The sequence below is a fragment of the Zootoca vivipara genome, chromosome 3, assembly GCF_965207765.1.
Source record: "Zootoca vivipara chromosome 3, rZooViv2.hap1.1, whole genome shotgun sequence".
Lineage (NCBI taxonomy): Eukaryota > Metazoa > Chordata > Lepidosauria > Squamata > Lacertidae > Zootoca > Zootoca vivipara.
The window spans coordinates 34,771,131-34,784,169 of NC_142586.1; the positions used below are offsets into that span (position 1 = coordinate 34,771,131).

General features: G+C 40.3%; 1 protein-coding gene across 4 annotated transcripts in view; it reads left to right on the forward strand.

Moving 5' to 3' along the window:
- The window catches only part of FAM135A (family with sequence similarity 135 member A), a 51,652-nt gene that overhangs the window by 22,300 nt on the left and 16,313 nt on the right, over positions 1 to 13,039 (forward strand). For 2 of the 4 annotated variants that reach the window (XM_035109672.3, XM_035109670.3), the window contains exons 10-13: positions 3,070 to 3,147; positions 7,834 to 7,883; positions 10,543 to 10,698; positions 12,503 to 12,576. In XM_035109672.3, the coding sequence (XP_034965563.1) occupies positions 3,070 to 3,147; positions 7,834 to 7,883; positions 10,543 to 10,698; positions 12,503 to 12,576 (358 nt within the window). The remainder of the gene's footprint in view (positions 1 to 3,069; positions 3,148 to 7,833; positions 7,884 to 10,542; positions 10,699 to 12,502; positions 12,577 to 13,039) is intronic. The other 2 variants (XM_088665844.1, XM_088665843.1) reach the window with 1 other exon arrangement.

Below are 13,039 nucleotides of genomic sequence, written 5' to 3' on the forward strand. Positions count from 1 at the left end.
CACATACTCTTCTGAGGGTTCACTCAACCCCCCCATCCTGGCCACTGTTGGTGGATTCAGGAAGAAGAGAGGGGTTTAAACCCTGTTGAGCAAATGGAAGTCCTTACTCAGGGCTCTGCCCAAAATACATAAAAAAGAAGTATTGTTTTTTGTTCTGTTTTTTGATACATTGGCTTAATTCTAAATACTCCAACTAAGTATTTATTGACTAGACCAGTGTTTTTCAAGGTATCTGATGTGGTGGATTGGCATGTTCCCCCTTCCCCCTGCAAGTGTCAGGGACTGATACCATATTTGGTACCTGATGCATCCCACCCAACCAGGGCTGTGGTGGAGTTACTGGGATCAATGACCGAAAAGGTCTGTGAACCCGCATTTTGGGTAGCACTGGAATAGATATGACATATGAGAAGCCCAATTTATTTTTGCAGTTTCTTAACACAATAGCTTGTACAACTATCATTTTGAAAACGGGTTTTGAGAGGACTTGAGGTAAGCCAAGAAGAGCATCTCTCTAGAGTTAACAGCTAAACTTTGATCATAAAACATTATTGTATTGCACGAGTACTTCCTTCCCCTTTCTCTGCTTTTAGCCACCTCCTTACCCTTACCAAACAAGACAATTAGGCTCCACTTTAAACTTTGAGAGGATGAAAATGTGACTTGTGGTTCAGTTTGAAAAAAGAGAAACTTATAGGTGTGCTTATAATATTACCGTATATGCTGGCGTATAAGGCGACTGGGCGTATAAGACGACCCCTTACTTTTCAAGTTAAAATATAGAATTTGGGATGTACTCCAGCCCTTTTTTGGCGGGGAGGGGAGGGGAGGCTGTCTTCTCCAGCACTCAAGTCTGCAGCCGGGGAAATGGTGGTTTGTTTGTTTGCTTGCTTGCTTAGTTATTGAGAGGGGGAAAGAAGCCAGCGAAAGGAGAGATAGAGAAGCAGAGACATCGATCAAAAGGAGGGAGGGGGAGAGGGAGAGGGAGGCAGAGACATCGAGCAAAAGAAACCATAGAGAGGATAGTGATAGAGGGGCAGAGACATCGGAGGCTCACACAGCCAGCGAAAGACGCTGAGCAGCAGTGAAAGAGAGAGCGAGAGACGGAGAGATCCCTTTGCTTTGCGCTGACAAAAAGAGAAGAGGCAGCAGCTTGACACCAATGAAATACACAAAACTGTATCTCTGCGCTGATCCAGGTCACAAAGCCATGAGGGAGCCATTCTCCCTGGCGGGGAGCAGCCCCCTCCCGAGCGCGCTTCTTTGTGTTCATATGGTCACTGCATACAGTGGGAATGCGGCCGTTTTTGAGCTCCCCCCACCGTATGCGGTGACTGCAGATTCTTGGACCCAGCGTATAAGATGGGCCCCCAACTTTTGAAAAAAATTTCCTGGGTTCAAAAGCCGTCTAATACGCCAGTATATACGGTACTTACCTGCACAGAAGTGATGGCTTTATATTGGGTCCTCCTGGTTCTTCAGCAACACAAAATAGTTGTAGCTATATCACACACACATCCAGCATGAGCTCAGATACCTTTGGCTTTAATTAAAATAATCATCAAAAGTTTAGTCATTCTTTATCAATACGCTGAAACCTACTAAGTTATGTTGCATATTATAGTCCATGGGAGTTTAATTCCATCATCAAAAGGACATACAGATGCTTCTAAGCCTTATCACTTGATTGATCATACAGCTTCACCCAAGGAATTGATTAATAAAATAATGCAAAATTTAAAAAGACTTTAACTCGAGGGGTGACAAAAAGAAATTACAAGATTTTATTGATGATTATAGTCCCCACTATTCTTTTAATACATTGTCCCTGTTTACACCTGTGCCTAATTTGAGTCCAGCTGCTCTAGTGCTGCTGCACATCTCAGAATGCAGTGTTTAGTATGCAAACCAGGATGTCACTTTCTGTGGGGTAATGACCCCTGTTATTCATGTGATACCATATAGGTCTCTTGCCTGTTGCATAGTAAGGCAAGTTTCTACACCTCTTGCACAATAGTGGTTTACATGCCCTGTTTGTGCTTGTGAATTGTGTCTATATTAGAATTTAGTCTATATTGGACTAAAAAGTGTATTTCACCGGTAGCAGATATACAAAAAAACCTATTCAAACAGTGCTTCTCTGTAAGAATTTAATCAAGCCCACATGTTGCATTAGCAAATTACTAAACTGTTTTGAAAAAGGGAACTTCTAAGTAGAAAGGGCTTTCAATGTATGCTTCCATTGCTGACAGTTTCTGTTTTTAATATTCTATTTGTGAATTTTTGAAATTTTTGTTATTGAATATTTTAATTTGGCCTATGTATTTTACAAAAGTGTTTAATGCCTTAGTTACATGCACTAATACTACTAATATGATTCTAAGCAAATATGTTTTTAAAACTATGAAATTGCATCTAGTATTGTTGCATCTGTGTAAGTCTGAATGAAGTCATTGGGGCATACTCACATGCAACTGTGTACAGCATTGTAGTAACTAAAAATAATCTTATGAATGCCTTTTGCAAGATGATCTAACTATTGTGTTTATTAGTTATAAGCTATATAGAATCTTCTCTTGGAAAAAATAGCTTTCAAAATAATGAGATTCAAATGGGATTCTTGGGAAAAATAATTCTAAAATCCTATTTAAATTTCAGGAAAAAACCTTGCTTTTCTTTTCTTTTGACTTGCTATTCTCTGTCTTTCCTTTTGCCTTCCATTTACTTATTTATCTGATGTACATTTTTATTTCAAAATTGACTTTTTAAATAATTTATTAAATAAAATATGCATCATACATAACAGAAATTGTTAGCATTTGGGCAATCATGATTTAACAAATGAAAACCCAAACAGGTGATAAGAATCCAATAAATTCATAATGTACATCATCCAGAACTCCTTATCTAGAACTTTCCTAAAGTCTCTTCTTTAATTTTTCTCATCTAATTGCACTAATTACTAGGTGAGTGATAAAACTTTCTTACTAACTTTAAGGATAATAATAATAAAACACAGGTGGAAAAAGGAGTGTAGTAACTAGTCGTGTGTACAATCCTTATAACTAGCCAAGCCCAGCATGCAGGTCCTTTATGAACGCCTCCTCAGAAGAAAATATCTACGAATCCAGGGACACGCCTATATAGGTATGTTGTTTTATTAAGCGGCTTAACCAATTAGGATTTGTTATAATAAAACATCATAGCTTTTTGTTTGTAAATAATTCCTTATAATTCATGTTTAAACAGGAGCAAAGAACCCAAAGATGCTATCCACACCTTGTGTAAAAGGGCTCTTAACTTTATTCAAATTAAGGTTGTATACAGCTCTATCTGGCCTTTGAAGTGCTGATTAAATGAGCTCATTTCACTGGTAGTTCAGTTAGCCTCTTGTTAATAAACCAAAAATGATTGCATAGTGTGATATATTCTGTTGTGTGGTAACATAATAGTATAGATTTAAGTTCTAAGAGCTAATATTTAATACCTGGTTTCTGTTTTGGAAGAAAAATATATTGGGCCTCATATTCTTGCTCCCTCTATCTCTTAGGTAGCCTTTGATGAAAGCTTGTATTTTGCTACCATCTTTATAATTGAACATCAGCATGCCTATAACCTCCTTAGTTAGCTAGAAGATGTGGTAGCTGCTGTTGATTAGTTAAATCACAAAAAGAAACATACTTTTAGAATTATTTAGATTGGTTTAACAGCCTGTGAATATAGTTGTGTTTTAGAGTATGTTCCCCCTTCGTATGAGTAGAGGCAGGCCCATGTAGGGCAGGTATAGCCAGACTTCGGAGGGCTAAACTTGTCAGGGAACCCCACCAGGAACCGCCTGCTTTTTTGTTTGAGTTTATAACTTTATTCTAACAAGACTCCTGCCCCAGGCCTCAGACAAACTCTGCAGGTGCCTGAGTAGAGGGATTATCATGGGGTCTAACAGAATATTCTGTATGTGTTGGCCTTTAGCCAGAATGAGAGCCTAGTGTGTGTTCTATTCCCTCTGCCCCCAGTCCTCCCTCTCAATCTAGCAGTGGTCAGGTGTTTAAATGAGTTCAGACCAAATCCTTGGCCACAACTGAATGAGCAAATGGAAAGCAAACTACCTGACCAATGGAAAGCAAACAGAACAACCTTTCTGGGTAGTGGCTGATGCAATGTGTGAACATAATTTACAAGGGCAAAGGAGGGCTGTATTGGCCCTTATTGGCAATCCCTCTGCATGGAGCTCCACTCATGCAAAGCCAGTTGGTGCTTCTTTGTTTAAATAATAATAATCAAAATATTCTGCACAAAGGAACTACCGCCAGATGAATTCTATAGCCATGTGGATAGGTAATTGATTTTTTGTTATGATGGGAACTAATCTACCCCAGGAGTAGCATGTTTTTCTTGTATATTTTTTTGAAGAATAATTTTTTTAGCTGGAGGGTAAAATCACTTGCCCATATACTTTGATGTCAAGGTATGTCAGGAATAAACATGGAGTAGCACTAATTGTTTTCTTAACTAACTGAATTCGTATGGCTGTATGTGGAACTGTAAACTACAGAATTCTTTCATGGGTTATATGTATATGGGATGATATTTTAGAAAACATAAAGATTTATTACAAAATCTATACAAATATTTAAAAGTCAGGTGTTGTTTTTAAATGAATCAATGCCATGTTAGTACTATACAGAAGGACCACATTCTTCATGAACAGTGTTTGGGGGGCTTGGATGCCAGTGTTGGGTGGGACCAAAGGCAAAAACTGGCAGAACAGCAGATGTAGCTCTTACCTTTGTTCGGAAGGCTAAATTCCTGCTAAGCAAAAGTCAGAGATTCCTGCATACGCACACAAACACACACTTCTATCCTCCACACAGGCAAGCAAGAGGCATTGACACAGTTCATGAACATGTCCAAGTTAGGCAAAAGTAGTTGAGAATGGCAGGGTGCAGCACTGGTGAGGAGTGTGATTTACAGAAAGATCCAAGGGCCAAACAGAGAGATAGAGAGATTTGGCCCCCAGACCTAAGGTTCCCCACTTTTGGCATTAAAGGAATATGTGTGCACTCCTAGTTACGCTTAAGTTTCTCCTTGTATAATACTAATATTTATTAAATTTGTATACTGCCCTAGGCCCGCACATCTCAGGTCAGAAGAGCTAAATGTGGCACTTAGGGAAACTGTAGTGTGTGTTAACATTCTGTAGTCCATACTAGAATCTCACATCAGTCTCATAATGAGAAACTGAGGCCTTTCTCCAGGTCCCCCCTCTAAGAGAAGTTTGGTAGTAACAAGGGAGAGGGTCTTCAGTTGTGGGTCCATATTTATGGAATGCGCTTCCCGGCACATGTTCCTTTGTTAACATTTTTTTGACTCCAGGTAAGGGCTTGCCTTATTTCACAAGCTTTTGATATTGACCAATGTGAAACTTTCATTGAAATTCTTTTCAGAATATAAGTGTTTCTTATTAAACACTTGTATCCAAAATAGTTTTAACTAACAGTAACTTTAGTTAAGATTTATTTTCCAGGAGTTTATTTCTAGGTGGAAAAATACTCAGGAAAGAATACTTAGATAGGGAAGGTGGAACAAAAATGACGCAATCTATATTGGAATACAAAAATTGAATGAAAGGCTAAGCTGTTGGGGTTTTTTTTACTCTCCAAGAAAAGAGTAACATTTGACTAGGCCAGGCATAGGCAACCTTGGCTCTCCAGATGTTTTGTAACTACAACTCCCATGATCCCTAGCTAACAGGGCCAGTGGTCAGGGATCATGGGAGTTGTAGTTACAAAACATCTGGAGAGGCAAGGTTGCCTATGCCTGGACTAGGCAGATACATTTCTCAAAGGATGGTCAGTGTTGTTTGTTCAATTTTAAAAATAAATTGAATGGGAGAACTTTGGGGCAGAAGAGGGGTGGTGATTTAAAGCTATAGTAAATTAATTTTTAAACAAATATACTTAATGCTGTAACTAATCTCCAAAGCTCCCTTTTCATATTTAATTTAACACAGACCACGTTCTTTATTTCATGCCTTTTAATTAATTTTGGAAAAAACCTAGGAAATTCATGTTGACTGTGTGCCACAGACACTCTGCTATTAATATGATTATCTATACTGCACTTAAGATCAGAATTTTATTTTATTTTTTAAAAAATCAGCTTAAATATAATGTTGTGAATCCTGACTTGCCCTACTGCAAATGGAAGGGACTGATTCAGCAGAAACTCATGGGAGCAGAAGTGGGAGAAGCTGTTTTCACTAATTCCCACTGCAGTCCCCCCATTTTCCACACTGTTTGAGAAGGTCCCCTAAGCTTCTTGAACAGATTGTCGGTAGGAAGGAAAAATCAGTGTCTCCTTCTCCCTCCCCCTAGTGGGAGTCTGACATGAAAATTGCTCTACTCTTAGGAACTTATGATCCAATCCAAAGTGTAATAGTAATGCCTCCGCTTGACTTTTCCTATATGTCCTAATCACCCATCCCAATATTTCAGCATATTTAAATGTAAAACCTTTTTATTTTAAATGCAAGATCTAAATTTTCCAGATCACCCAGTAAAGGTAGCTGTCTTGACTCAAAAGGAAAAATGCAAAAATCAGGGAACCTTTATTGGGTCACCCAAAACATTACAAAATAGTGAACAACCTTTGGTGTTCTACAGAACTCTTCATCACGTTAGATATTTAAAAAAAGAGGTGTATGGAGGAAAGAGGGAGGGAGGTTTGGATGAACTGTTGCATTGTTCCCTTTCCATCCTTAGATGAAACATCCAGGTTTCTTGTTAGGTGGAGAACAGGCTTAAAGAAACTAACTGGTAGGTAGTCCTTTACATTAATAGGGATATAGATTTATCTCAGCTGGTGTGCAAGATTAAAAGATGGTCAACAGAACAGCTGTTTGAGGGAATGTTTCCTCAGAGAATAAAGCCTTCTATTCAGGTATATAAGATCCTCTTCCTCTAGTTTTTGTACGTTTAAATTTGGTGTTTTCCATTTCACACAAAAGGTTTTAGCAGTATTGGCCATTAAGACAAAATCCATATCATGGCCGTACCTTTATTGTTATAAAATTGGCTGCTTTATTTTCAGAGATGGGGACTCTGCTGTTAGTATGTTTCCTTCCAAGGAAGCTGCAATGCAATATGATACCTGCATGGCATCTAAAAAGGACCTCATCTGAATGTCTGCTTCCTCTCACACTCCACCTTAAGATTCTTACCAGATGTACTTGAATGGATTGAATACCAACCAGGAAACAATATCTTTCTCTCCCTTTTGCCTTGCAATTTTTTTTAACATTTAACCTGATGAAGGATTCTATAAAACTCAAAATATTGCATTCTGTATTCTATTTTGTGACTTTTGAGTAGGCCTAATAGAGGTATTGCCCTAATATGGATTGTTGGAATTCTTTCGAGTTTGCTTTCTCCAGCAAGATTTTCATTGTAAATTGGAAGTGGTCTAAATTTTGTTTGTGTGTTCAGTTTCATTGTGTTGCTTTTTGGAAGTCTTTCTAAAATATACACTCAAAAGAGGTGCAAGTGTACATTCATGTACCTTATCTATGGTCTAGTAACATTTAAAATAGTGTTTTAATAAATGTGGTTATGAGAACTTGCTTGCAAAACCAGAAGGATTTTGTTCTTAGCTGAACTCTCAGCTGGGAAATTTACTGGATTTCACATTGACTACAGTATTTAAGGAACTTCCAAGACAACCAAAAAGCTTTGTTTTAAAAATTGAACTGATTTGAATGGGATCTCCCTCTGCAATTTATAAAATGTAGCTTAAAATTTAGGAATATTCATTTTCCATACACTCTAATCTTTTCAGAGAATATAGATGTAGAAGCACGCCTGTCAGAACTCTGTGAAGAAATAAAGGTATTTTTTCTCTGATCCATGTAAATCTTAACTCACAGCTTGCTTGCTTGCTTTCATTTCAGGGTTTTTTTTCCAGATGTTAGATACTGTTTTAAATACCGTGTTTCTCACATTATAAAACATCCCTACAAAATAAGGCATGGCAGGATTTTTCTGAGGTGGCAAAATATAAGGCATACCTCGAAAATAAGCCATACCGCAGGTCTGTGGCAAAGAAGAGGAAAAGGAAGGGGGCTGCTCGGAACCGGATGCTGCTGCTGCGTTAACCCCCGGGACCTGGCTGCAGCCTTTGCGCGCAGCGCGCGAAGCCCCGGGACCCGGCAGGACCCTCAGCGCACAGTGCACGAAGCCCCGGGACCCGGGTGCAGCCTTTGCGCGCGGCGCGCGAAACCCCAGGACCCGGGTGCAGCCTTTGCGCGTGCCGCGCAAAGCCCCAGGACCCGGGTGCAGCCTTTTCGCGCGCCGCGCGAAGCCCCGGGACGCGGATGTAGCCTTTGCACGCGCCGCGCAAAGCCCCGGGACCTGGATGCAGCCTTTGCGCGCGCCGCGTGAAGCCCCGGGACCCGGATGCAGCCTTTGCACGCGCCGCGCGAAGCCCCACTTGCAGACAGGCAAGCGCGTGAACGAACGAGGGAGGTGAGGAAATGGCCAGGAGAGGTTTCCCACCCACCCCTCCTCCTCCCTCGGCCTTCACATACGGTAGCTGGGCAGCCAGTCACCGGCTCTAACTACGGTATGGACTTTTTACCTCAGGCGGGGAAATGGGGTGGGGGTCGGTTGGCAGCGAGGGAGGGGCGGAAGGCAAAGCGGGTTGAGGATGTGCGCCCGGCTGAGGCGCAGGCATGGGGGGGGGGGGAGAGAGCAGCAAACGTTTCCTCAGGCGATCCGAAATAGCAGGGTGACTCCCTTGCCTGCCTGCCTGACTCAATCAACTCAGCAAAACCACCTCCGCTCCCCAGCTCACTGCCCGGTGTGGGAGCGAGAGGACACACACTTGCAACAGGACACACAAAACACGATAGTGGGGGGGAGCTACTGCACTACCCATGTACTGTAATAAAAATAAGACATCCCTTGAAAATAAGCCATGGTGTGTTTTTTTGAGGAAAAAATAAATATAAGACATGTCTTATAATATGAGAAACACGGTAGCTAACTGTGGTTCTAAAGAATTAATTTTTATTTGCATTATTTCATAGATACGTGGATATGAGTACTCTGGTAGACATACTTTGCCTAATGAGCTTTTGACAGAGTCTTTCTACAAAGGCTCCTATGCAAGCTTGGCAGTCATGGGATAAGAAAAGAGGTCTTCTTACAAACTGAACTGGTTAAAAAGGCTCTAAGAGGAACAAGTAGTTCTTGTGGTGGAAGGAAATAAGCACTGGTCTCACCTAAGGATTTGTTTGGGGCTTATAGTACTGTATGTTAGAAATGTAACTAATTCATAAATGATGTGGAAGTATGAGCAGTGAGACAGATGACACCAAATTCTGAAGGATAGTGAAAAATCCAAATTGCTACAAAATGCCATGTGAGCTAGCCAGTATAAACTGATGCACTTTGGGGCGAAAGCTACCTTATATACATGTATGTACAGTGATAAGATTGAACCTATGGTGGCTATCCAGGAGACCATGGGGTGGTTTATAAGCAACTCAATGTAGAAATCAATAGCAGCTGTGGAAAAGGCAAATCACATTCTAAGGATTATAAAGAAAATAACTGAAAATAAAAGGGCCAGTATAAACACATCTATCTACTCCTACTGTATGTTATGGTTACAGCTGGAATACTGTGTTCTGGTCACACCATCTATAAAAGGATATTGCAGAATGGCAAAAGGTTCAGAAAAGAGCAACCCTAAATAATTACATGATGGGGGCACCTTTGTTATCAGGAAAATTAAAGAATTTGGAGGTTTTTTGCTTTAGACAAATTGACATCTATATGTGTCTCCTTTTTAACATTATAGATTTCTATAAAATTGTGTCGTGAAAGTGACAGTTTCTCCCTCTCTCCAAACTTGGGTTTTTCCAGAAATTGACAATAGGCTCAGGATAGCCCAAAAGAAATACCTCTTCACACAACACATAATTAGCTTACATTGTACAGCAGTAATAATCACAGGCATAGATTGCTTTAAAGGGGGAATATGCAAATTTAAGGAAGATAGATCTGTCATTGTAACCAAATGGAATCTCTAGGTTCAGGGGCAGTGTACATTTGCATCGTGGTTGCTGGTAAGCAAAGAATGAAGATGGCTTTTGCCTCCATGTCCTCTTAGGTTCCCTGAAACATCTGGCTTTCTTCTATTGGAAACAGGTTCCTTGACTAAATGGATACTTTGTCAGAACCAGAAAAATAGTTCTTATTAGAGAATACCAGAGGCTTTGAAGTTCTAAAGTCTGAGTACAGACTGTAGTGTCATTTTTAAGCTTAAGGTTGATTACCAATTATTAAAAAACAGTCAATACCGTAACTCAAAGGAAGGCAAATGGATAGATGAATTCATATCCCTTTCTATTTTAAAAAACTTAAAATGCTTTTAATCTTTAAAGATACTTTTAAGAAGAAGAAGAAAACTTTATTAGGACTTTCTCAACGTGCTAGAGTTTCTACTTCTAAGAATACAAGTTTGTTTTCTCTGTTGATGCAGAAAATGGAGAATCCTGATGAACTGGCAGAACTTATAAACATGCATCTTGCACAGCTCTGTTCACTACTGATGGCTTTATGGGGACAATTTCTTGAGGCCGTTAACTTCCAAGAGGATATCACTGCATTGCTAGCACGAGAGCATCATACAATGCGTGTATGTATTCATTCTGTTGTGATACAACTTTTAAGCACAGGAGTGTGTCATCCACAAAACTAATTTCTAAAGCAATGTGGCTGGTTTAGCTCTTAAAACTAGGTCTCTTTCTGTCCAAAAAACAGCTGTAGTGTGTGAGATGGAGTGCCACTGTACTGCCCTCCCAGCTGTGCTGCTGCTGCTTGCTGGGGCAGGCATCCAATGCTCACCTCAACACCTCCCTACTGTGGCCTTTCATGGCAACCAGCTGTGCCACCAGTACTGGGAGGGTGGTGCAGCATTGGTGCCCCACCTCATGCACCAAACCACCCTGAAGATTATAACAGTGCAGCCCAGTACATGTCTACTCTGAAGTAAGTCCCACCGAGTTCAGCAAAGCAATGAGTAATTCTTGGGAGGGCAATATTCATGTAGGAAGGAGCGACACTACTGGTCCTGAGAATGTGAGTCCTTCATATTTGTAGGTAATCTGTAAACCCTTCATATTTGTATTCCCAGAGTGACATGGGAAGAAAGCGCAGGGAGGCACTTGCATGTTGCTTCCAGTAAATGTGAATTGGCTCACATTTGTAGTAGAGTGGTACCTCTGGTTATGAACGCTTCTGGTTACGAACACTTCAGGTTACGAGCTCTGCTAACCCGGAAGTAGCTGCTTTTGGTTGTGAACTTTGCCCCAGGGTGTGAATGGAAATTGCACGCCACAGGCACGGGCGTAGCAGGAGGCCCCATTAGCGAAAGCGCTCCTCAGTATAAGAACAGTTTCAGCTTAAGAACGGATCTCCGGAACAAATTAAGTTCGTAACCAGAGGTACCACTGTACCCAGACAACACTTTCAAGGGTATTATAGGGATGTCTCACTAATTGCTGTGGAATTGCTGTGGAAAACTGATCTCCTTGGCTTGGAGGACATCCTATTGAGGAAGTAGGAAGCAAACCTTTGGAAAAGACTTGTGTAATTAATGGGATAGCCATTAAGTGTGTGGAAGGGCCATCTGAGCATTAGAGACCTAGATACATGAGTTTATGATAGGTATGACATATCTGCCACCTAATTCCTCAATAATAGTCCTCTAAATGGGCTATCAGAATGGGCATAGTGTACACCAAGTAGACGAGAAAACATAGTAGACGAGAAAACATTCATGGATGCCATATTCATATTAGTGGGTGGAAAGAGTGTGTCATTCAGTTGGACAAGTCTGAGTACTTTTTGAGTTGTTGAAACACTTTGAATGTTCCATTTTTTACTTGTTTCTATATGGGCATCTGAAAAAAGGAGACATAACCTGAAACACAGTCTGCGTGCCCAGCATACATTTAAGCACATTATTTTCCCCAATAATCCCGGAGACTGTATCTTAAGAGTGCTGAGAATTGTAGCTGTGTGAGAGAGAAACTACAATTTCTAGGATTCTTTGGAGGAAGTAAAGTGCTTTAAAGGTATAGTGTGTATGCAACCACAATGTAATTCTGCTTAACTTACTAAATGTTTTCTATTAAAAAAAAAACCCACCATATCGCAACATATTTCTCATTAAAATATACAACCACTTAAATGGATTAAAAATGAGTTATGACTTTGAAAGGTTTGCTGCAATACTTGACCCAGCTTAATTTGCTATTTCATGCCAATGTTTTTTGTGAATTTGTGTTTTTAAAGATTACTGAAAATGCACTTTTACTGTGACTTAATAGTATAGATGCGTTATGTGTGGGGGGGGGTTGTTTTTTTAAGAGAAAAGAGAGTGATGAAACTTTTATTTCAGTGTGTACCTTTCGTTTTATTACTTTGAAACATTTTAGGTACGTAGGTTTTCTGAAGCTTTTTTTTGTCTTGAACATCCAAGGGAAGCAGCGCTTGCATACCAAGAGCTACAGTAAGTACCTTTAAGTTGAAAATATTAAGCCATAGCTCACTAAGCTTCTTCTCCTGTAACCCCCCCTACTCCCCCAAAAAATCCTATTCCAAAGGGTTGTGGGACCTCCAGAATAGTGTAGCAGGTGGTGTGCTGGGCTGCAGGTGAAAGGAGGAATTGGCAAAAATCTTCTTAGGTTCCCCCCCCCCTTTCATTGAGAGAAATCTTTGCTGGGTCAAAGAAGCCTCTATAAATGGATTAATAGCATTTAGATTGGGAGAAAAGCAAATAACTGTTAACCTGCAGTGGAAGAATAGATCCTCAGGTGTGTTGAGGCTCTTATCTGCTTCCCAGGCCAGGGATATACATAACAGAAATTGCATGCCTGCTGGTGAGACAGAGCCTCCCTTCCCTAGTTCCAGTCCTACCCAGATCCTATTGACAGGGCATTGGCAGAGCTGTAACAGTTTTAGGATTTAGCAAC